The sequence below is a fragment of the Mirounga angustirostris genome, unplaced genomic scaffold (assembly GCF_029215605.1).
Source record: "Mirounga angustirostris isolate CCGP_5_RB_7025 unplaced genomic scaffold, mMirAng1.0.hap1 SCAF_9, whole genome shotgun sequence".
Classification (NCBI taxonomy): Eukaryota; Metazoa; Chordata; class Mammalia; order Carnivora; family Phocidae; genus Mirounga; species Mirounga angustirostris.
The window spans coordinates 131,492,594-131,519,042 of NW_026991717.1; the positions used below are offsets into that span (position 1 = coordinate 131,492,594).

The 26,449-nt window shown below is 35.3% G+C and overlaps 1 protein-coding gene across 3 annotated transcripts in view; it reads right to left on the minus strand.

Annotated features, from left to right (window-relative positions):
• The window catches only part of RPS6KA5 (ribosomal protein S6 kinase A5), a 184,413-nt gene that overhangs the window by 52,586 nt on the left and 105,378 nt on the right, over positions 1-26,449 (minus strand). For all 3 annotated transcript variants that reach the window (XM_064571484.1, XM_064571485.1, XM_054513842.2), the window contains exons 5-7: positions 25,412-25,519; positions 4,119-4,202; positions 1,879-1,982 (exon numbers count right to left, since the gene is read on the minus strand). In XM_064571484.1, the coding sequence (XP_064427554.1) occupies positions 1,879-1,982; positions 4,119-4,202; positions 25,412-25,519 (296 nt within the window). The remainder of the gene's footprint in view (positions 1-1,878; positions 1,983-4,118; positions 4,203-25,411; positions 25,520-26,449) is intronic.

Here is a 26,449-nt window from a genome sequence, read left to right on the forward strand (position 1 = left end):
TCTATCAGATGAAGGATTTGTCATTTTCTCCCACTCTGGCTTGTCTTTCCACTCTCTTGGTTTCCTTCAAAGAGCACACGTATTTAATTTTGATGAAGTCCAATTTATCAGTGTTTTCTTTTATGGATTGCACTTTTTGTGTCCTATCTAAGAAATCTTTGCCTAACCCAAGGTCACAAAGATTTTCCTTTATGTTTTCTTCCAGAAATGTTGTAGTTTTAGATTTTACATTTAGGTCTATGATCTATTTTTAATTTTTCTATAAAGTGCAAAGTATTTATTGAAGTTCATTCTCCCCCCATATGATAGCCAATGGTTCTAGCATTTGTTGAAAAGACTATCTTTTCTCCACCAAACTGACTTTGCACCTTTGTAAAAAAACAAAACAAAACAAAACAAAAAAACCCAGAAACAATGGTCTATATCTGTGTGGTTTCGTTTCCGGACTTCCTAATCTAGTTCATTGATGATTTGTGTATCTCAATATGAACACCACAGTGTTCTAATTAGTGTAGCTTATAAGCCCTGAAATCAACTTTGGTCTACTTTTTCAAAGGTGATTTGGCAATTCTATGTCCTCTACATACCTCTATGAATTTTAGGTTGTCAACTTCTACAGAAAAACAAAAGAAAACAAAACAAAAAAACCCCCAAAACAGCCTGCTGGGATTGTGACTGTGATGAATCTATAGATCAGTTTAGAGAGAAATCACATCTGAACTATACTGAGTAGCTCCCTCACACACGAGTGCTTATCAATACTTCACTGAATACCCAAGGGGTACCTTCTGCAAGTCTCTGGACGTCCCTCTGACTCTGCCCTGCAAACTCTAGCTGCGTGGTCCTCCTGGACTCAGTTCCATCTCCTCAACTCTGCCTGGGCCTCCCCTCCCTGTGTTGCAGCCTGGATACTCTCTCAAGGCAGTAAGCTGGGCGATCAGAGGGCTCACCTCGTTTATTTTCCGTCTCTCTGTGTTCACTGTCCTTCACTGCTAGATGCTCATGTCTTCGATAGTGCTGTTTCATATATTTTGCCCATTTTAAAAATTGTTTCAGGCAGGAAAGTAAATCCGGTCCCTGTTATTCCATCTTGGTGGAAGTCTCAATTTTTAATTTTTAATGTCATATCTGTTCTCAAAGTTATAAAATTCAAGTAAAAATAGGACAAAAACATAACTAGTAATTAGTATAATGTTTTATCACCATTCGTTTATTTGTTCATTAATCCATTTCATTCCAAAAATATTTACTGAATTCTGCACAGTAAGCACTGTCCTGGCACATGAGCATACAATCCTGAAGGTCAAAGCCAGACATGCGCCTTGCTCTCACAGAGCTTACAATCTAGTGGGACAGACAGACGTTACTCAAGTAACTATGAACACATATGAAACACTGCAATTGTGACAGCAGCTATGAAGAAAAGAATAGAATAAGCTACTCTGGTAACCTACAGGAGGGTGATTTTATGGTATTTGTTTCTATTGAGCCTATATATCCGTGAGTTGAAAATATCACTACTTTTTCTTTATTTGCAAAGAAATTACATTCGGGATACAGTAGGGAAAAAATGTCCAACAAATACACTTCTCAATATATGATGTGCTAGATTAAGATAATATATGAAGTGCTTTGGATCGCATAAAAAATTTGACACTATCCTTTTGAGACTTAAGATCTAAGTGGGCACATAAAATATAAAGAAATATAAATGTTATATATCTACATTCTATATGAATATAAATAGAAGTTTACCACTTGAACATTATTTTGTCTACCCTCATTTAAAAGATTATCTTTTCTATCAGCCTTAATTTCAGAAATTTGATAAGTTTCTTTCAGAAAACAATACATTTATTTTATTTTGTTAAGTCTTACCTAGATATCTCAGCTTGGGAATTCTTCTCCCCATCGACAGTGAAAGGAGATGCTCCAGTTAGTAATTCATACATTAGAACACCTAAACTCCACCAGTCAACTGCCTATAAAACAATAATATCATTTTATAGAATATGAATATATATTTTATAAGAAAGGAGAATGAACAGAATAAAACTATATATTTGAAAAATATTTTAACAAGAAGATTTTGTATATAGCTTTCTGTGTAAGAAGTATTAAATTAAACACTTGCAAGAAAGACATTTAGAGAACAAATATCCGGGTATTCTCAGAATAGAATTTAAACACAGTGATAGTCAATCAAGGGGCTAAAAGTGCTTTCATTATTTCCTAAATCATTAAGTAATGGTTTTATTTTGGTTAATTAAAAAAATTTTTTTTCAATTTTATTTTACTATTATTTTTTAAAGATTTTATTTATTTGATAGTGAGAGAGAGAGACAGAGAAAGGGAGAGAGAGAGCACGAGATCGGGGAGGGTCAGAAGGAGAAGCAGACTCCCCACTGAGTGGGCAGCCTGATCCGGGACTCAATCCTGGGACTCTGGGATTATGATCTGAGCTGAAGGCAGTCGCTTAACCAACTGAGCCACCCAGGCACTCCAAATTTTAAAAATTTTAAGTAAACTCTTTAGACTTATTATGGGGGAAAAAAGAAAAGGAACATTCAGCATTTTTATTAATTATTTAGCTCCAATAAGTATTATGAAATTCCTTGAACTCAAAGAACAAAAATGAAAAAATCCCATCTAATGATACCATATTTCATAACCACCTAAATTTTCAATTCTTCTTATAGGACCTATCACATACATCTTCATTTATTTGAGTCTTCAATTGTGGGAAACATGAAGATACTTAAATAATATAAAATAAAATGAGATCTAAATTGGAAACCAACTTATAAATGCAGTTACCTGAACTGAGAGCAGAGTTTAAAGAACCCTGACATTAGTTCTTTTATAATTAGGCAAATCAAAATTTCAGTATTTGTTGAATACACAAGCTTATACCAAGAGATATTAACTGGATGCTAAAATTTTTAACCCTGCTTCCAAATTTCAGGGCAAAGATTTCAGAGAGATGATGCAAAATTTATGGACCTAGAGCTATTTTAAAGAAAATACATAATGATGACATATAAAACATGATCAGGCTGTCTGCAATCATAAAAGGAACAGTGTGGAGCCAGGTACACTGATAAGCGCTTTGCATATATTGTCACATTTAATTACCTCAAAGTCATCAAGGTGTTCCACGAACAGGAAAGAGTATTTATTGACTAGCTATATTCCAGACTCAGGTATACAGGAATTCTTGGAGGTTCTATAAGGTTTTCATCCTTAAAAATTGGTTACATTAGGTCGTAGAAGGTAATTTTCAAATTTTAACAGTTATAAATTCCTATTAAACTGTTGAGGACAACAGTTTCAAAGAATACCATGCAGTAAATGAAACCAGCAATTCAATTATTTTATTTATACAAGCCGTTTTACTGCCACCGGAGTCAGGACCCTCAGAATGTTTTGCTGTTGGATTTAAAACCAGCTGTTGAGATGATACAGATCAACAATCAGATTCCTAATCATATGGCCTGAAACCAATACCATACCAACTTGAAGAACAGGCTTTAAGTATATGATTAGTTATTAGTAAGGAGACCAAAGATTCTCCACACTTAAGATATTTGGACTGAATATGTGGGATTTTGAAAGGGGATGAGGGAGAAGGGACGATGAGGAACAAAAAAATAGTCAAAATTCCTTATTTGGAGAAAATTATTAATACAGCAAAAGCATTAAGATGGCACCAAAGAAATCTTACCCTTTAATACAGGAAGAAAAAATATGTGACCTAGATTTTATAACAAAACTGCTTAAGATGCTTCCTCTACAATCTTTACTTTGCACAAAGGGAAGTGAGGTTTTTAGAGGGCTTAAGGAAAACAAACCTGGACTATCTTGAATGCAGGATTTTTTTCTTTCTCCAAGGATTGTTACAATGCTTATTTCTGTTGAAGAGATAATCAACAAAGTCTATCTTCTTCCTCTAAAACTCTAGATATCATAATTTGTTCATGTATTCAAAGCAAAGGAGAGAAAACAATGAAGGTAAGACAATACCAGAAAGAGGGCTCTGATGAAGAGACTGGACCCGAGTTATTAACTAGGGTTCTTATTAAACATTTTATGGAGATATAAGGAAGTCTAGAACATACCTTGTCATGTCCTGAATCTCCCCCTCTGACAATATCCGGTGCCATGTATTCAATAGTCCCACAAAAGGAATATGCTCTTTCAGCCTTAAACAGTCAAACAAACAAAAAGGCATTTGATTTCAAACCAGACAAATGATAAAAAAAAAAGTCAGGATTACATGTTAGTGGTTGAGATACACCACAGTAGAAAAGTAGTGGTAGAATCTATTTGACAGACTCCCCCCTTCTCACCAGGTCAGATCATCACTACATAGTGAGTCCTGGGTGCATGTCCTGTCCAAAGACTTCCTTTGCTTGAAACCTTCCCATCTATCCACCCATCCATCCACACACCCATCCATCCATCCATCCACTCTTCCTTTTTGCAGTATGTATGTATATTTCCATTATTGGTTTCTTGTACCATTCTTTTTGTAAAACTTCAAGTAGTCCTAGTAGGGTAACAAGAACTGTCTAATACTTCAGTACTTTATTTCCAGATAGGCAAGATTGGGAAAACACTGGGAAACCTTAAGGGGAAAAAGAGACCAAATTCTAAGAAGGAGAATAGGGAGCCCAAAGATGAAAAACGACGAAAAATATTTTTTCCCACCTTATTTGGTTTAGGTTTGGCACTGCCAATCATATGTTCAGTAATGATGCGCAAAATTGTTTTTATTTTATAAAAGGATTGTCTCTTAAAGACAGTTGTTTCTCTTTTGTAGAGCTTTAAAAAGGTCTAGATTTAATGATCAATTGTGTCTTATGACATTCCAATGAAACAAAGGAGAGTAAATATCTAAATTATTATACAGATATATTAAATAGGGAAAAAAGAATTCCTCTTTGACAAGATACATTCTTACGGCTGTATCTGAAACTTTTTAAGGCACTTCGGAGCCATTAAAATATTTTACAAAATTACTTTTTTTTTTTAAAGATTTTTTATTTATTTATCTGAGAGAGAGAATGGGAGACAGAGAGCATGAGGGGGGAGGATCAGAGGGAGAAGCAGACTCCCCGCTGAGCAGGGAGTCCGATGCGGGACTCGATCCCAGGACTCCAGGATCATGACCTGAGCCGAAGGCAGTTGCTTAACCAACTGAGCCACCCAGGAGCCCCTTTACAAAATTACTTTAAAGGAAACTTCAATTTACACTTTACTCTTCTTCCACTATCAAGGTTTTAAGAAAAATAAGCATTCCTCTTATTTACCAATTTTAAAAGTAAAGAACACTACTCTAGCAATGTTATAGAATGAATTAGTAGAAGTCCTTTACTTTATTAGGGGAAGTTAAGCACAGAGACAATAAATATAATGAATTTATTTAAACACTTTGGTAAAAGTGTATTTAAACTACTTAATCATAATATACATATATTATATGTCATATAATTAATACGGTTTAAGATTCATTTCTTTCTTTTTATGTGCTACATTTGCTGAAAGATCACATCCCCAGAAACTAAAAGAAATAATTTACTTATGCTTATATCTGCAGAAAATTTTCTTTTTTGTTACCTGGCAGAACAACGTTATTGACTAGCTAATAAAAACCATATATCAAATATTATCTCTCTGCTTAATCATTTCAGTACCAAATGCTAATTTTGTATTAAACTACTAGAAAAATTAAAGCTAAATAAAATTGATTCCATTTAATATCTGCATAAAAAGTTAATGAATAATTTTTAACTTTGTTAGACATGCTTAGGAAAAATGTGTTAGGAAGCATTCATCCGTTTACCGAATTATTAAAAAAGAAATAGTACAAAATTACTTTTTAAAAAAACCCCAAACTTCATAAAACCAGTGTTTTTAGTTAATATACTATTTATTATGCAATAGCCTTTTTTTGGATAAGCCAAAATCACTGTGTAGCTGGCATAAAGAAACATGAAAATTACTAAGAGTGTTTATGATTTGATCTCATCTTAAAAGATACCTTTAAAACATTATATCCTAAATCAGGTTTAGATATACTAAAAGAAAAAAATAATTCTCCAAACTGGTTTAGGAGTAAAAAGATAATGAGTTTTGGGGCGCCTGGGTGGCTCAGTTGGTTAAGTGCCTGCCTTCGGCTCAGGTCATGATCCCGGGGTCCTGGGATCGAGCCCCGCATCAGGCTCCCTGCTCGGCAGGAAGCCTGCTTCTCCCTCTCCCACTCCCCCTGCTTGTGTTCCTGCTCTCGCTATCTCTGTCAAATAAATAAATAAAACCTTAAAAAAAAAAAAAAAAGATAATGAGTTTTGACTGATTGCTTCTCTAGTTTTTATTTATTTAGAAAACTAGTCTTTTTAGCAAATATAAACGTTCACTTCCATTTACAGGCAGCTCCATGTCAAACCATTTTGAAATTAGACACATTTCCTTCTAAGTATGAGACAATGATTAAACTTAACAAGCTGAGGATCAAGAAAATATGCACTCTCTTCTTCAAAACACTAGATATTCATAAGTTTAGTGTAAAGAGGATATGAAACACATAGATCTTATTAAGTGCCACAAAGGTTTGACAGTCACCACTACTTCCCATGTCTTCCTTTCTCTGACAATGAGAACTATGGCAGCTCAGTTCTGGATTGTCTCAACGGAGGGGAAGCTCAGAACCACATTAAGTGCCCAAAGAGGTATTGTCTACCTTCTCTGTGTGATTTTTGAGCTCCTTTTTAATTCACTTTAGGTTCTCTGTTTTGTGCTTGTTTTATGTATTTTTGGGGGGTGGTGGTGGTGGAAGGGAGTAGGTAGTATCTACATTAATATAATAATTATCTATCTGATTGAAATTCCAGGAGACAGAAAAATTAAAGCCTAAGTGTTGGGAAATTCCAGTCACTGAGAAATAATAGTGAAGAAAGCATTTCTTAAGTTTCTCTGTTATTTTAAAACATTGCCATTTTAGCCTCCTGCAATTCTGTATCTGCTTCCTCTTTCTCAGTGGAAGTGTTGCTCCCTCTGGGTTTTAACTTATGGTGTATCAGCCTTGACTTCCTAAGAGTTTTATCTTTTATTTGTAAACATATCCCTAATTTACTTTTCAATTTGTGTTTATCTGCCTAGGCATGTTATTGGGAGTGTAAACTAAATGCCTTTCAAATAATTCTACCAAGAAGATAAACTGATGAGGTATGACAGGGGAAGGTCAGTAGTGGGGGCAGGAAATATTTCTAGGTAATATTTTATGAACTATGATATAAAAAGGCTAGGATAACAGAGCTAAATTCTGTTGTTTATTATTTGTTCAAAGTATTTTTATGGTAATATTCCTCTCAAGGAGAAAAGGCAATCAACCTATGTAGCATTTAAGTCCACACTATTTTATAAGCAACATTACTGATTAAAGCTAGCACAGAGTTAAAAGATTGTGAATGAGAATTTACTTGAATGTAAAAATGGTAAAAGCAGTGTGTGTGTACCATCCTGGCAGATAATACAGAGTATTCTTGTGCTTAAGTAATCAGCTGATCAAGGAGGTTTCACTGTTCCTTAGAGAAAAAGATCAGATAGCACTGGACAAAAAACTGGTTTCCTTCTAAGGGAGAATCCAAACTCTTAGGCATTTCTCAATAAATACTAGGTTAAATCATCCCTAGCTTTCATTTGCTAATGTTTTATTCTGATCTTACTTGTTTATGATAAATTTGTAAGTTAAATATAAATTTACCAATGAGAAGTTTCTCCCTCTTGTGTTTTTTCCCATCCTAATTTTGACAAATCTCCTCACAAGTATCTAGAAATGTTTGATTTTTTAAAAGAAGTAAATATTGGGCGCCTGGGTGGCTCAGTTGGTTAAGCGACTGCCTTTGGCTCAGGTCATGATCCTGGAGTCCCGGGATCGAGTCCCGCATCGGGCTCCCTGCTCAGCGGGGGGTCTGCTTCTCCCTCTGACCCTCTTCCCTCTCGTGCTCTCTGTCTCTCATTCTCTCTCTCAAATAAATAAATAAAATCTTTAAAATAAATAAATAAATAAAATAAAAGAAGTAAATATTGTACTGCTAATCATCTATGACTGTGTTCACAAGAAAGAAAGGGGAATCCCTAGATGCCAGCCATGAAGAGGGTGCAGAAAACCAGTGAGGTAGGCATACGACCTATGCTGCAGCCGCACAAAGGGAGGGCCTTAGCTTAGAAAACAAACACATAAATATTGCCCTTGTGAAATCAAATCCCGAGGCTTGTGCCTCTTGTAGATTTAGGGCCTGAATTTATTCTTGTCCTCCATGGTATGGGGAAGTGAGAAAATCTGGTCAACATGGTGCTACTCTGGAACACATGACAGAACCAGAGAAATTTCCACAACCTAGCTGGATCAGGGTTCACATACAGAAAGCCCTTGAGTCTCAAAATTTCTAAATATGTGAACTGGACTCCTCAAACCAAACAGAAGGATTACTTGAAATACTAGAACAACAATCTATAAAAGATTAGTATGTTGTAAAAGATGAAAGACATGAAGGACAATATCCATAAAACAACATATCAGTACAGAAAAGATTAGAAAGATAAGAAAAAGCAAATAGAACTATATAAATGAAAAAAATACAGTAATAAAAAACAGGCTGATTAAACAGAGTAGACACAACTAAAGAGAGAATCTGCAAACTAGAAGATATATTTGAGAAAATACTGCAAAAGTCCCAAGCAAACTAAATAAAAATATACCCATGAGTGGCAAATTCTTATTTCTTAACGTGAGTGATGGTTATAAGTGTTTGCCTTATAATAACCCCTAATCTGTACATTTATTTTTTGTTTTTGCATGTTTTATTTTAAAATAAAAAGATAAACCACTCCATAACCAGATATATCTATGATAGCTAAATTAACAATGAATATGCAATCCAAAATAAAGGGATTTTAAGACAAAGGGAGTTTACTATTCATTAAGCATTGTTAAAAAGACATCTAAAGGAGGCACTTCAGAAATAAACTGAACTCACAAGAAAAGAGTTAAGTTCTAAGAAGCAATAGTGAACAGAGAAAACCGGTAAATGTGAGAAAATCCTGAACAAGTACTGAATTTATAAAATGAAAATTATAGAATAATGATTAATTTGGGAAATATAACACAACGTGGGACCAAATAATAAGTAACAATAACACAGAAAATGAGATGGATAATTGAAGTTAAAACATTCCATGTTCTTGTAGTGGTCATGACAATTACAGACATAATTGTTAAGTCAGTATATAAGTTAAAAATTTCAAGGTAATAACCACTAAAAGAATAGAAATAGAGTATATATAACTTCTAGACCATTACGGAGAAATGAAATAAAGAAATCCTAATAATCTAAATAGGAAAGGAGAGGGAAAAGCAAAGAGAAATTGTGATAAAGAGAAACACATAGCAAGATAAGAGAAATAAGTAAAAATATATCAGTAATCATAATATACAGATTTAACTCACCAGTTAAAAGATAGAAACTCTCTGGATCAAAAACAAAATCCAGCTATATGTTATTTACAAAAGGCACACCTAAAACATAATGACAAAGAAATATTGAAAGTAAAGAGATGGAAAAAGAAGATATAACAGACCAGCACTAACCAATAGAAAGCTGGAGTACTTTTATTAAAAGCAGGAAAATAAACTTTAAGGCAAAAAGGATTATTAAAATTCAGTAGAGTTATCACATAATAATAAAAGGAACATTTCACTAGGGAAATAATACTATTCCAAACCTGAATACCCTCAATATTTTTTGAAAAGCCTTAAACTATATAAAGCAAGAATGGAGAGCTCTTCAAGAAGAAATGGACAAAACCACAACTGTAATGGGCATTTCAACATATCTCTTTTATAACTGACCAATCAAGCAGGAAAATAATTAGTGAAGCTATCAAAGATTTGCATGATGTTATGAGAATACAAAAAACTTTTATAGCAGAGAATACACATTCTTCTCAGGCATACATGTCATATTAACAGAAATTAACCATGTACTAGGTTACAAAGCAAATCTCAAATTCCACAGAAATAAGATCATATATAGTTTGTTCTCCAAACAGAAAGCAATAAAATTAGAACTCATTTACAAACAGATAACCAAAAAATCAATATATTTGAAAACCTAAAAACCTATTTCTAAATAATTCATGGCCCAAAGAAAAAACACTATGAATATGAGACTATTAGAGTAACAGTAAACATGCCATATATCAGAACTTGTGAGATATAGCTAAAGCTGTTCTTAAAATTCAGTTTTATTAAAAATGAAAAGATTAAGTGTTAGTGAGCTGGAGGTCCAACTCAAAAGTTTAGAAAAAGCATATGAAAGAAAAACTCAAAAAGTAAAAGAAACAAAGTAATAAAGGAACATCAGCAAAGAAATGGAAAAAATGAGAAGCTTGACAAAAGCTGTTTCTTGGAAAAGACTAATAGGCAAATTTCTAGCACACTGACAAAGAGAAAAAGAGAGGAAAATTACAGATCAATAATATTAATAATTTAAAAGGAAATATTACTACACTCATATTATTCAAAAATAAATGAATTCTATGAACGTGATGCCAAAGAACTTAAAAAGAAAAAATATTAACATTTTCTATAAAAACATAACTTACCAAAATTGACTCAAGAAGAAACTGAAAACCTAAATATTATTATAAATATTTTTAAAGAATTAAATAAGTATTTGAAAAGCTACTCACACTCACTTAGGAGGTGGGAAAAAAAATATACACCCTGATTGATAGTTATAGAGGTGCATTAAGAGGAAATATTCAGAGGAATAGGATTTCTATCTACATACATGATTCTAAATTCATTTCATGATGTTAGTATAAGTTCGAAACCAAAATCAGACAAATGTAATATTAGAAAAGAAAATTACAGGTCAACTTGACAATAAAGTCCTAAATAAAATATCAGCAAACAAAATCCAGTAAAGTATAAAACAACAACAACAAAACAGAAAGTAAAGTTTGTTCCAAGAATTGAAAGATGGTTTAACATTCAACAACAAATTCTATTAATATAACTCACAACAGTAGGTGACCAAAGAGAAAAACCATAAGAATTTATATCAGTAAACAACTAGAAACTAAGAATATAATTCATCTATCAAAAACCTAGAGTAAATACCATACTAAATTGTAAAACCCAAGACATGTAGCCTTAAAGTAAAAAGCAAGAGTACACACAAATAAAAGTAGACAGAATAAAGCCAAACCAAACCATCCACCCACAAACACATACAAAGTAAAAATAATGAGAATCACAAAGATATAAAGCCATCATTAGTGACAAGGTGGTTCAGATTTTTTCTCTTAATATAGTCGTTTACATAAAAAATCCAAGTGAATCTGTAGTGGAACATGAATTCAGCAACATTGCTATCTACAAGATCAGCAACATTCTTATGTGTTGCCCAAAAAACCATAAATATTCTAATTTTTGTAGACAGGAATAAAAATTACAAAGTTAATGGAAATAAATCTAATAATATAAGTATAAAGCATTACTTATTGAAGGAAATAAAAGATAACTAAATAAATGGGAAAGCATGAATATTCATTTATGCTAATTAGCTGATAGGAAGATTCAGTATCCAAAGATCACAGTTATTTCCAGATTAATTTATAAATTCAATTCCATTAATTCACATGGAGGAACGAAAGATCAAGAATAGAGAATACAGTGAAGAGTCAGACGAAAGGAGGAGAGAATGGTAGGATAAAAGTGAAGAGGAGAAAGATCTCACCTCTCCAGATTCAAGACTTACTACAAATTCATAGCCTTTAAGATTTTTTATTTTGACTTAGAGAGAAGCATCCAGACAAATGGAATTGAATGAAGAGAAATAGCAATAGAAATAGACTCCAAGGCATGTACAAGAATTTGGCATATGACAGAAGTTACCTTTCAAATCAGTAGGGAAAAGATTAACTGACTATTCGATGATAGTTTAGTCAGCTGGGTTAATCTATAAAAAGAGATAAAATAAGATCCCCACTTTGTTTTATATACAAAAATTAATTCCGGGGTGCCTGGATGGCTCAGTCGTTAAGTGTCTGCCTTTGGTTCAGGTCATGATCCCAAGGTCCTGGGATCGAGCCCTGCATCGGGCTCCCTGCTCCGCAGGAAGCCTGCTTCTCCCTCTCCCACTCCCCTTGCTTGTGTTCCCTCTCTCGCTGTGTCTCTCTCTGTCAAATAAATAAATAAAATCTTTAAAAAAAATTAATTCCTAGTAATTAAAAATTTTATTGTGCCAATTTTTAAAAGAAAAGCAAATATCTTACTGCATTGAGATAAAAAGAGATTTTGTTTTAAAAAATTCAAGGAAATTGACAACCCAATTTTATACCTCAAGGAACTGGAAAAAGAACAAACTAAACCAAAAGTTAGCAGCAGGAAAGAAATAAGTAGACCAGAAATAAATGAAACCTAGAGTAGAAAAAAATTTAACAAAATAAGAGTTGGTTTTTTGAAAATATCAACAAGACTGCCAAAATCTTAGCTAGATTAAAAAAAAGAGAGAGAAGATTCAAATAAATAAAATCAGAAATGAAAGAGAAGACATTAGAAGAAGCTACTATGAACAATTATACACCAAAAACTAGATAATCTAGAATGGATAAACTCCTAGAAACATACAATATATCAAGACTGAATCATGAAGAAATAGGAAGTCTGAACAGACACATAATCAGTAAGGAGAGTGAATCAACAATCAAAAACCTCCTCCCAGAAAAGCTCAGGACCAAATGGCTTACAGGAAAATTCTAAAAAAACATTTAAAGAAGTAGTAAGACCAATCCTCCTCAATTTTCCAAAAAACTGAAGAGAACACTTCCAAACTCATTGGATAAGGCCAGCATTACTCTGATACCAAAGTCAGCAAGAGATACTGCAAGAAACCTACAGCCGTATATTTCTGATGAAGACTGATACAAAAATCCCAATTAAATACTAGCAAACCAAATTCAACAGCACATTGAAAGGTTTATGTGACATGACTGAGTGAGGCTTATTCCTGGAATGCAAGGATGGTTCAAGACTTGAAAGTCAATCATCAGTGTAAAACACCATATTAACAGAATGAAGAACAAAAACAACATGATCACTTCAATTGATGCAGAAAAAGCATTTGACAAACTTCAACGCCCTTTCATGATAAAAACACTCAACAACAAAGAAGGAATAGAAAGAAAATACCTCCACATAGTAAAGGCCACATATGAAAAGCCTACAGTAAACATGACACTCAATGGTCAAAAACTGAAAGCTTTTCCTCTAAAATCAGGAACAAGGTAAGGCTGCTCTTACCACTTCTATTCAATATAGCACTAGAAGTCCTAGCCAGAGCAGTTAGGCCAAAAAAAAAAGATATCCAAATCTGAAAGGAGGAAATAAAATTATCTCTGCTTGTAGATTATATAATCTTATATGAAGAAAACCCTAAAGAGTCCACACAAAAAACTGTTAGAATAAGCACATACAGCAAAGTTACAGGATACAAGATCAACATACAAAAATCAGTTATATTTCTTTACACTAACAATGAACAATCCAAAAAAAATTAAGGGGAAAAGATCCCATTTAAAGTAGGATCAAGAATAATAAAATGCTTAGGAATTAATTTAACCAAGAAGTCAAAAGACCTGACAATGAACATGATAAAATATTGTGAAAGGAATTAAGGAAGAGAGAAATAAAAGGAAAGATATCACCTGCTTGTTGATTAGAAGACATAATATTTGAAAATGTCCATACTACCCAGAGTAATCTAGAGAGTCAATGTAATTCCTTTCAAAATCCCAATGGCATTTTTTTGCAAAAATAAAAAAATATATTAAAATTGATACGAAATCTCTAGGGACCCTGAATAGCCAAACAATCTTGGGAAAGAAGAACAAAGTTGGCAGTGTCACACTTCCTGATTTCAAAATATATTACAAAGCTACAGTAAACAATACATCTTGGTAGTGGAATTAAGACAGGCATACAGAGCAATGGAAAAAAATAGAGAGCCCAGAAATAAACCTTACAGTGCATTCAGTCAAATGGTCTTCAACAAGGGTGTCAAGACTGCATGATGAGCAAAGGATGGTCTCCTTAACATGTGATGCTGGGAAAAATGTGGACAGCTGCACGCAAAAGAATGAAGTCGGACCCTTACTTTATACCAATACAAAAGTTAACTCAAAATGGACTAAAGACCTAAATGTAAGACCTAAAACTATAAGGCTCCTAGAAGAAAAAGCAGAGGGAAAGTTTCATGACACTGGATTTAGCAATTATTTCTTGGATATGATACCAAAAGCACAAGCAACAAAAGCTGACAAATGGAAGGCAGCTATGCTCACCACTATATCACCAACGCTGGCTTAAAAGCTGACAAATGGGACAATATCAAAATTAAAAACTTCCTTGCATCAAAGGAAACAAAGTGAAAAGGCAACCTACAGAACAGGAGAGAAAATTAACAAATCTCACATCTGATAAGTGGTTAATATCCAGAATATATTAAGAACTACAACTCAACAAGAAAAAAGCAAATAACCTGATTAAAAACTAGGCAAAGAATTTCAACAGACATTCTTCCAAAGATGATAAACAAGAGACCAACAAGCACATGAGAAGATGTGCAACACCACTAATCATGAGAGAAATGCAAATAAAAGCTATAATGAGGTATCACCTCACACTCGTTACGAGGACTGCTATCAAAAGGGCAGAAATATTAAGTATAGGTGAGGATGTGGAGACACTGGAATGCTTGCACATTGTTGGTGGGAATGTAAAACGGTGCAGCCTCTATGGGACACAATACGGATGTTCCTCAAAAAAAATTAAAAATAAAATTATCACGGGGGAAAATAAATAATATAATCATATGATCCAGCAATTCTACTTCTGGATATATATCCAAAAGAACTTGAAAGCATTAACTCAAAGAGATATTTGTATACCTATGTTCAATGGCAGCATTATTCTCAATAGCCAATATGGGGAAGCAACCCAAATGTCCATTAGTGGATGAATGGATAAACAAAGTATGATATATACATATATTATAATATTACTTAGCCTTAAAAAAGAAGGCAATCCCATCACGTACTACAACACTAATAAACCTTGAAGACATTATGTTAACTGAAGTAAGCCAGTCAAAAAGATAAATACTGTATGATTCTACTTATGTTAGGTATCTAAAGTAGTCAAACTCACAGAAACAAAATAGAATGGTGGTTGCCAGGAGCTAGGAGGAGGGAAAACTGGGGAGTTGTTGTTCAATGGGTATAGAGTTGAGTTTTTCAAGATAAAACATTTCTAGAGGCCTGTTGTACAATACTGTGAATATAGTTAATACTACTGATGTACCCTTAAAAATAGTTTAGATGATAATTTTTATGTGTATTTTACAATTAAAATTTTAAAAATAATCTAATGTAAATACGAAAAGATTAGTAAATTTGATTTTATTAAAATGTCAAATCTGATGATGGCAAAAATACCATTAAAGACAAGTGAAAGACTTGGAAAAGAAATAAAGTATATAATTACAAATTATGGGTACCTAGAATATTTAAAGAACTGCAGAAAACCAATAATATCGGAAAAAAATTGCAACACTAAGAAAACACAGAGACCTAAATGTATCTCAGTAGGAGAATGGAGAAGTAAACTAGATAATTCATTTAAAAGAATATTATACAGAAGCTAAATTAATGAAACAGATTCATATTTATCAACTTAGATAAATTTCAAAAATAAGTCAAATAAAATACTTTGCAATATGATATGCCATTTATGTACATTTTAGGAACATAAGCTAACAGTGTATATAGTTTATGGATATATACATATGAAGTAGGGGTACTAAAACAAGATTAAATTCAACACACCATCTACTCTTTGCCTGCGCTTGTTAAGCTAAATGTGGTTGGAGCAAAACATAGAATCAGGCTGACCAGTTTCACTTTAAATCCATGACCATGAGCCTCAAGTAGGCCTTCAATGCTGTCCAGCAAACACACTCATTTCCTAATCCATTCACTCTCCCACAGATGTGGCTACTTATTTTATATCTTCTCCTCTCTCCTCAAACTCCCATGTCTCCTTTTCCTTCCTCACTTTCAGTGAGAACATAGAAGCAATCAGAAAAGACATTCCATAAGCTCCCATTACCACTTCTTGACAGCCATGTGCATCTGGGCCCAGGAACTCACCCTTCTCTTTCCCTAAGGATGAACTGACCAGGCCACTGGCTGAGGGCAGCTTCCCCACTTACGCACTGAGTTTATCCCTCCCAAGGTCAGTGTTCCAGCAATCCTCTCCCTTCTATCATTATTCTATTGACCTCCACTTCCTTTCCAGGAATGTGTCAACCAGCATATGATGTCTGCCATTTCTCCCACCTTAAAATAAAAAGACCTCTCTTGACCCCACTCCATCCTCTGCTGTCCTCCCCACACGATGTCACTATTCCTGTTTACAGAAAACCCCAAGAGCCTTAGGTTGTGGAGGACAATATGTCTATTCCCGTTCTCTCTCTCCTGAGATTTAGATTGAGCCAATGCTCAATCTCCAGTCCTCACCTTATTTGTCCTAATTTGTCCTAAACAGTATTTGACATAGTTGATCGCGTTCATCCTAGAAACATTTCTTCACTTGGCTCCCAAGACAACACACTTGCCTATTTTCTTCCAGTTTCCCAGTCCCTTTTTCCCAGTCTCCTTTGCTGGCGCCTCCTCCTCTTTTTACTCTCAGTGTCAGAGTAGCCTGGGGTTCAGAGCTTTGTCCCTTTTTCTTTCCTATCTGTACTTACTCTGTTGATATTCTCCTCCAATTTTTAAAAATATTTTATTTATTTATTTGAGAGAGAGAGAGAGCAGGGAGGGAGATTGAGAGGGAGAAGCAGACTCCCCACTGAGCAGGGAGTCCGATGCAGGGGCTCAATCCCAGGACCCCAGGATCATGACCTGAGCTGGAGGTAGACGCTTAACTGACTGAGCCACCCAGGCGCCCCTCTCCTTCATTTTCATGATTTTAAATATTACTTATATACTGGCAAATTCCATATTTATATCTCTACATGAGACTTCTCCCGCAAACTCCAGACTCAAATCTCCTACTGCCCACTAGACATCTCTGTAAGTCTAATAGTCATCTCAAATTCAAGCTGCTCAAATGCACTCTTCTACCTACCCGAAATCTTTCCATCAGAAGCCCACGCCATGTTAGTTGATAGCAACTTCATCTTTTCGGCCACTCTGGCCAACAACCTTAGGGATCCCCTGATTCCTCTTGCTCTCTCACATCCCACGTCCAACCCATCAAGAAATTTCATTATCCCTAATGTCAAAATATATCTAAAATCTGACTACTTACTACAACTTACTCTGCCACTCCACGGTCTAAAGCATTACCATCTCTTGCTAGGATTAGTGCAACAGTTTCCTAACTGGTCTCCATGTCTCCAGACTTGTCCCACCAAAAGAATTTCATACTTGGCAAACAAAATTACTTTTCTAAAATAAGTCAGATTATCTCACTCCTCTACTCCAAACTTTCCAATGTCCTCCATTTCACTAAAAGAAGTCACAGTCCTTACAACAGTCTTCAGTGCCCTGCATGCACCTCCACGCCCTTACTTCCTGCTACTCTGAGCCTCACTCACTCTATACATGTACACTGTATTCCTCATTGTTCCACAAACAGCCCAGGCATATTCCCACCTTGGATCTTTCACACCAGCTGATCTCTCTGCCTAAAAATCTCTTTCCTAAGATACTGATATGGCTCACACTCTCACTTCCTTCATGTCTCTATTCAACTGTCATCTTCTCAGCAAGACCATCCCTGAACCTCATTTAAAAGTGCAACTTTTTTGGGTGTCTGGGTGGCTCAGTCTGTTAAGTGTCTGACTCTTGATTTCAGCTCAGGTCATGATCTCAGGGTTGTGAGGTCGAGCCCTGTGTTGGGCCCTGCGCTCAACACAGAGTCTGCTTGAGATTCTCTCCCTCTGCCTCTCCCACCCCCTCTTTTAAAAAAAAAAAGTGCAACGATTTCTCACCCTAAAACTCCCTATCCCTTTTTCCTAGTGTATTTGTCTTCTTGTAACTTCCCAATATCTAACATATTTCATATATATTTTACTCATTTACTTGTTATTGGCTGCCTCCCTGTCTAGAGGAAAGATTTTTTTCTATTTTGTTCATTGCTAGATTTCAATACCAGATAGAAGAGTGCCTGGATCACAGAAGACATTTAATTGATATTTGCTGAATGAGTGGGAAAAAATGCAAAATGTTTATAATTGTATATGTGAATAGTGGGTGCAGAGATTCTATCATTTTTAATATTTTATTATATTTATATATTTCATAACATAAAAAATTAGAAAGAGATTTGGAAGGTATAAACATTTATTAATCACACTTATGCAATATCAGTTAATATTCCAGAATATTTTTTGCTAAATTCCCCTTAAGGGTTTGAAAGTCCCTGACACTCTGCATGGGTTTTAAGTAATTTTCCCCTTTTTCTTAGAAAATAGATAAAAATGATCTATTTTCAGATTAATACGGTCCATATTAATATAGAATAATGTGACTGCTAAATATAATTTACAAGTAAATAAAAATTACATATATTTAACCTGATTTGAACAAATGGAATATATATTATAGAAGTTTCTGTGAAAAGAATCTCCACTCAAAAGCTGTCCCTGCCTGGTCTGTGATGTCATTTACATTAAACCTACCCTCTGAGCTTGTGCATTGAACTTGTCTTAAAATTAGAAAGAGTATTACAATAAATCTTACCGGAGCCAATAATTTCTACTGTAAGAAAAGTTATAAAGGAATCTGTGAGGTAGACATCTGAGGGCAAAGCCCTGTCTATCTCCTTCCCCTCCTCCTGACCAAATGTAAGGGATCCACTCCAATATCTGGCAGAAGAACTTTACAAACATGGCTAAAACTAATGTGCTAGCATCTGTATATTGTAATACTGTTTAAGTAGAAGAAAGATTGGGGCAATGGAAAAATGCTCTGACTGGTTTCTAGATCTCCTGTTTTGTTGTTTTTTTTTAAAGATTTTATTTATTTGACAGAGAGAGACATAGCGAGAGAGGGAACACAAGCAGGGGGAGTGGGAGAGGGTGAAGCAGGCTTCCCACTGAGCGGGGAGCCCGATGCGGGGCCGATCCCAGAACCCTGGGATCATGACCTGAGCCGAAGGCAGACACTTAACGACTGAGCTACCCAGGCGCCCCTAGATCTCCTGTTTTCCCAACACTTCCTCTCAACGTTTACCCTAAAATAACTAAAATTATCCCAGAGTCACTGATTTGGGTGAATGACTGATAGGACTTATTTACAGAGACCTAATACATTTTTTAAAAAGATTTTATTTATTTATTAGAGAGAGAGAGAGCGCGTGAGTGAACACAAGCAGGGGGAGCAGCAGGCTCCCTGCTGAGCAAGGAGCCCGATGTGGGACTCGATCCCAGGACCCTGGGATCATGACCTGGGCCGAAGGCAGCCGCTTAACCGACTGAGCCACCCAGGTGTCCCAACCTAATACATTCTTTAGGAGGATATGCACGTGAAAAGAATTGTCAACATATATCACTGCGAATCAATTGAGGAAGGGGACAGAAGTAACTAAAAAGCTTCCTGAAAGAGTAGGGTTATCTGATTCCTAAAGCAAACATGCTCTTTATGGATCCTGAAGCTCACCTAGGCATCTTGAGATATATATGTCACAGCAGCAGAATACTGCAAATGACATTATTAACTAGGCATTTACTAAAGGCATAATTTAAAACTTTCCTACAATTCAGAAAAGGGAGAGTAATTTAAGATTCTCATTTGTATATTTTAGTTTTGTTCACAGTAATCTAAAATTTGAACAGTATGTCTTACACATAGAAACTGATATTTACTTACTGCTTCACACTGTAGAATATAATTTCATGAGCATCAACTCATTGTGTGATATGATGATCCTATAAATTAGATATGACAGCTATTATTTTACCGATGAAGAAACTAAACCTGAGAAGGGCTAATGACCAGGGCTTGCTTGCCCAACGTCACACAGCTACAGAGGGGAGACCTGAAAAAGATCCTCTTCCTTCAATACATGTTCTATCCACTATACACAAAGGCCACTTATATGTTCAAAAATTAATGAACAACATTCTCTTAACTAAGCAAAGGTGCACTTTTCTATTTTCTGGAAAGAGAAAAGAGTCACTAATCCATAGGCCTTTCCTTTAAAGTATAGCTACCATGGCAGTATGTTATAATTAGTTTAGCTACTTCTATTTTAAATGTTGGGACATTATTTTTCTGCTAGTTTTATTTAGCTACCTGTAGATTCACATTAATAATCTGTTGTGATATTTTTAAATGTTCAGTGTGAAATTATGAAAACACAGAATGTATATGCCATATGTAAGTATAGGGTAACTAATAGGACATTAATGTATCATTTTCACATTATTTGTTTATAAACAGGTAAAAACAGACACTCTTCAAAAATAAATGTCTTTAAAGTCTTCAGTGTTAGAATCATATACCCAAAACCAGCACTGTCTGACTCACAGTAGGAACTCAACAAATGTTTGAATTGCACACTCAAGAGATCCTATGAAGGACATAGACTAGCCTGCAGATATTTAGAAATGTCTTCTTTTATTCTCAGAATCTCAAGGGATTTATCAAATTCTATGATTGAGAAAAGAACACATGAAAAGTATCAAATTTGGAAAGTGTTCATTATCATATAAAAGATTTTAAAAGTTTCTAAAATAAACCAATTTTATCCTGTATACAATCCAGTTTAGCAAACTATAATCTAGAAATAATTAATTAATGCATATTTGACAAATACCTCTAGAATATAGGCTCATTAGGACAAGGAATTTGTTATGTTCACCACTATATTTCTAGGGTGTAAGTACAATACCTGATATATAGTACTCAATTAATATTTGCTCAATTATTCAATTAACAAATACACAGAGAGATGAATATTACACCATAAGCAGAAACGTAAACTGTTATTTTAAAAGTATATGTATTTTATACATAGATATAGATATAAACATTTATTAATCACACTTATGCAATATCAGTTAATATTCCAGAATATTTTTTGCTAAATTACCCTTAAGGGTTTGAAAGTCCCTGACACTCTGCATGGGTTTTAAGTAATTTTCCCCTTTTTCTTAGAAAATAGATAAAAATGATCTATTTTCAGATTAATATAGTCCATATTAATATAGGATAATGTGACTATATTAATAGAAATAAATTTCCCAGACCCAATGAGGGCAGAATTTGTAACACACAAAACTGCAATATATTGAAAGAGAAGCATATTTGGTCCGGGGAAGATTAGTTCAGTTTTGGAAATGTTGAGCTCAAGGAGTCTATGAGAGCATCACATGGAAATACATTACAAGCATGTTTGGATCTGGAGCTCAGAAGAGAGGTCAGGGTTGCCATATATTTTTAGGAATCACCAGCATAAAGGTAGAGAGGAGAGCACAAAGAGAGAAGAGTACTTAGTACTGAACTGTGAGGAACCCTTGGGTAGAAGACGAAGAGCCTGCAAAAGACAGTGACAGATAGAAGGAAAGCCAGGGGAGCGTGGTGTCACAGGAGCCAAGGAGAGAGGCAATATCCAGTTCAACATTACTAGGTAGTCAAGTAAGAAAGGACTAAAAAGTATCTAAAACTGAGGTCAATAGTGATCTTGACAAGAAGGCTTACAGTTCGTCAGTAGGTGTGCAAGCCAAACTGGAGCAGATTAAGGAGTGACATGTGGATAAGTAAAGAGAGTGTGTAGACAAATACTGACAGACAACAAGAGCACAAGAGTTGGAAAGGAATATGGAATTCTGAGATAGATTCTGTTTATCTATTAGTCAGTCCATCCGTCCGTCCGTCCATCCATCCATCTATCCATCCATCCATCCATCCATCCATCCATCCATCCATCCATCTTTAAAATTTTAAAATGGGAGAGACTAGGCATGCTTAAATGGTGATAAAAGGGTCCAAGAGGAAGAGGTAGAAGAGGAGAGAGGTCAGTTGGAGCTGGAGTTATAGAATCTTTCTGTATACACTGGAAACCAAGGGAATTCCTTAAACTAGACTTTAAACTGAAAACCAACGAGGTAGAATAGGGATGGACAAAAAAGAAACTCATTCCAAGAAAGATGGTATTTTGATATAAAGGAGTCAGGGTGACATGTAAAACCAAAAAGGAATGCTAGCTAATCAAAACAGAAATTGTTTGGTGGGAATATTTTTAAGGTGGAAAGAGTCGAGGCAGGGAAACTTGCTGAACAGGTGCTGAGTGGCATCAGGGGAGCAAAGAACCACTAGATCCTGTTGTAGGGCTCTCAGAGAGGGGTAGTTCCTATCCCAGCCCTGAGAGTTAAACCTGAAGCCTAGTGTGACAGTATGTCCTCTATGGGAAGAGGAAGAATGAGCTGGTGGTCTGAGGGGAAGAGATGAAAGTGGAAAGCTTAATGACACAGACCTTAACACACCAACTGTATTAAATGCAGCTAGGTTGTATTCAGTGAATAATAAGAAAATCTATAAATTATTTCTCCACTTCAGATTGAGTCCCAATATTTCATTTTTTAAAAAGATTTTATTTATGTATTTATTTGAGGGAGAGCAGGGGGAGAGGCAGAAGGAGAGAATCTCAAGCAGACTCTGTGTTGAGTGTGGGGCCCAACACGGGGCTCAATCTCATGACCCTGAGATCACGGCCTGAGCCAAACCAAGAGCTGGACGCTTAACCGACTGAGCCACGCAGGTACCCGCCCCCACCCAATATTTCATTTTTGTACCTAAACAACTAAGTGTTCAAAACCCATGGTATCCGACAAGAACTCCCTTTGTTCCCTTGCCGAGGAGCTGTTGGCATGATTAACAGAACACACAGGTCTCTCTTGTGAGGAGGGACCTAGCTGACTTAGTCACATGGCATTTCTGATTAATTTGTATTTCTGTATTAAAACTCAGCAACTCTGATCCATGTTTGATTTTTGTTTATTTTTGCTGTTTCCCAGAGCCAAAGTCTGCCAAACGATCAGCTACACGTACCCATAAATACAGGAGTCACTAAGTGATTCTTTTCATTGGTGTCTTACCAGAACCTAGCCTAATGTCTAGTATGGAAAAGGCCCTCAACAAGTACTGATGGAGTGAATGAGCAAATACACGGACGGTTCCATGGAGAGAGGAGAAGGCGATCACCAAATCTCTCTATGCCGGCATGCTTAACATGCCAAGGATCCTTTGGCCATCTGTTGAAGGCCACAGACCCCTTCTCAAAACAGTGTTTTTGAATGCACAGTATGACAGAGGAAACCATAATCACATTGGAATACAGACACAAGAAACTATTTGCATTGAAATATAGTGAAATCAAAATAGAAAAAGAACGGTGACTTCATCACAAATATGGATCTGCGGGATGTACTGGGCTTGTCAAGTCACAGACATCTCTGTAGAAAGATCTGGCTGGGCTAGTTCCCTGGCAACACCACCACCTGACAGCATCCGCCGAGTTTCTGTTCTCAGTTTCTCAGGGAGGAATCCTCTAAACTCCTGTCCAGGAAGCCATGTTCTCAGGATGAAGAGGCAGAAAGAGGCCATGGGAGGTCCATGACTCCCTGTGTCATTTTTCACTTCAACCACTAGTTCCCTTGTTGTGTCCTCACCTTCAGTCCATCATCCCTGAATCCAGTCTTTCTAGTTAACCCTTTCAGTCCTCCCTCAAGATAAAGAAAGCATGGTTGCCTAGGTGAATCAGGTAGACGGCAGATTGGAGGGGGCTCCCTGTTTCTTGTACAGACTTGCAACCATATCACCCATGCTCCTACTTTGAGGGACACCTGGTGCCCCCAATTCCTGACCCTGTCTGGGAGCCAGAAGTGCAAATTAGCTTGTTTTGGGGTTTCTCACATTACTAGCTTAGGATTCAACTGGGACCGGGAATGCTACGTCAGTTACAACTAGAGTTCCTGCTGTCCATCTTCCAAAATTTGGTTGCTATTTTCTTCCTTCTCTTTTGAGTACATGCCTATTTTACTCCCTTACTTTTGTGTAGGGGGTTTAATGAGGAAGCAATGGTAAACATATTTAACCTGTCACATTTTACTGAAGTTGCCATGAAAAGTTTTACAAAGGAGAAAGAGTTTTAAAAATCAGACTCTGAAGTAAATTCCTCAAAAACTCATCTATTTGATAACTATGAATTTTCCATCAGAGATAATCAATATAATTATAACCACAACTTCATGAAGGCAGAAACCATTTCCACCTTCTTCATCATTGCATTATCTAGTACCAAGCATAGTAGAGATGGTCAATAAATATTTATTAAGTAAGTGAACTGAACGAATATGGATACGATAAAAAACTAGGATCTTTAGTTCTATAATTTCAGCACTTATGGAATTCACCTAGGACTGCTTTGGCAATATTACAAAAAGCAAACAATCAGAAACAGACACACCTGATGTGGAACTCGAGAATGATGTGTTTTACAACCACAAAGTCCTTCACTACAAAAATTTCACTGTAATTCTGTATCCTATACCCAATACTTTCTTAGATAAAAATGAGCTAGCATTCAAATTTACCTCGTTATCTTGCATAACCAGTAGTATAAAAATATAATTTTTATTACAACTGCTACGTAAGTAGTATTTAAATTAGAATAGTAGATGTACATTTTAAAATGTCATTAAATGCATCTGTAATAGTAAACAAGTACTAATCAATACTGAAAATGCAAAGTCCTCCATATTTAAAATCTGCACATTATCTATTACATTTTAGTTTGTATGAGCAAAAACAGCAAGGTTATTAAAGAAGTTGATCTAGTAGATCCTTGTCATTTTTGTCAAGTGAATTCAAAGGGACATCAGGACATGTACTACTTTGTAAATACAATGTAAACTCTATGTCCTTTGTTTTGTAATTCTAGATTGGTTACCAACTAAGGCATAATTCTCCTCAAGGGCCCAAAGGCTTATTTACATTTTTCAGTTATATTTTATAGGGAAAGTTAAATGCACAGTTTAGTTTTAAACTGGGGAGTGCTGATATAAACATCAAAGGTTTACTGCAATTCTAACAAGATGGTAATTTTAAGCTAAAAATCTTTACAGTCATTCATGTCAAGATGTTCCTCTAGGCAAACCTGCACAAAAATCCATAATCCATATGGTACTCTCCTGATAAATGCTTATTCTGTAACTCATTTTTTTATCATTGTTTACATTCCGTTGTTACTAACTTCAAATTAAAATGTAATACTCACTTCTTCAGCCACAAACTCCTTACTCAGACCAAAATCTGTCAGCACCACGTGGCCATTAGAATCAAGTAGAATGTTCTCAAGCTTAATGTCACGGTATATAATTCCCAACTGTAAAAACAAACAAACACACATTTTCAAATAACAATTTCCAAAAAATGAATTAGGAAAGTCTTTATCTACCTTAAAAACAAACCAAAAAAGGATTCTCCTGTTCAGGATGCTATAATGGCTCTTAGTCACTGGCTAGGGCCAGTGTGAATTCGTCCATCTCAGGTTCATCTGCTGGGCTCCCTGTGTAATGAAGATCCATTCCTGCTGGACCAGCTTCTGTGGGATCTCTCCGTTGACTACTGTCAACTCCGTTCTATCTTCTGGATGTATTTAATCCTCACTGCCGATGATCTTCTTCTGATACGTTTAGTCAATTCATGTCTATCACTTCCTAAAGGATTCAGAGACCTTTCTGACTAACCAGATCCCACACTGGTCACGTCTTTGTTTTTATTCTTTCACTTACCTAAGAGTACACTGTACTTACCTAAAAATAACTGGTATTTTCTAGGCATTTCCCGCTTGTCTCGATATAACCATACACTAACTCTGTTTTTCACTTTTCATGCATTTGTCTAGTAGTATCTTGTACAGTGTCAAATAGATAATTAATAAAGACTTGTTGAGTAATAGGCTCCTAAACAAAGAGGCTGAAGATCATAGGTTAATTTTAGTTGATCATTAGTTCTAAATAAATGAAATAGGTCAATTAGATATTTATATATCCTTCCATTTTGTTTTGCATGTAAGTTTTATAGTAAAACACTCCAGCTATTTATTCAGCTAAATAAATCTATACAAATCACACAAGAAGTTCTTGATAGATGTGCACTGCACATTTCATGTTATGTCAGCCTGAATTAAATGTTTTTAAACTCAGAAACACTGCTTTCCACAACACTAACTATATGAAAAAGCAGATTTGTAATAACTTCCTCAAATTGAAACAACAAATTACCAAGGAAAAATGCAAGGCAATTTTCCTCC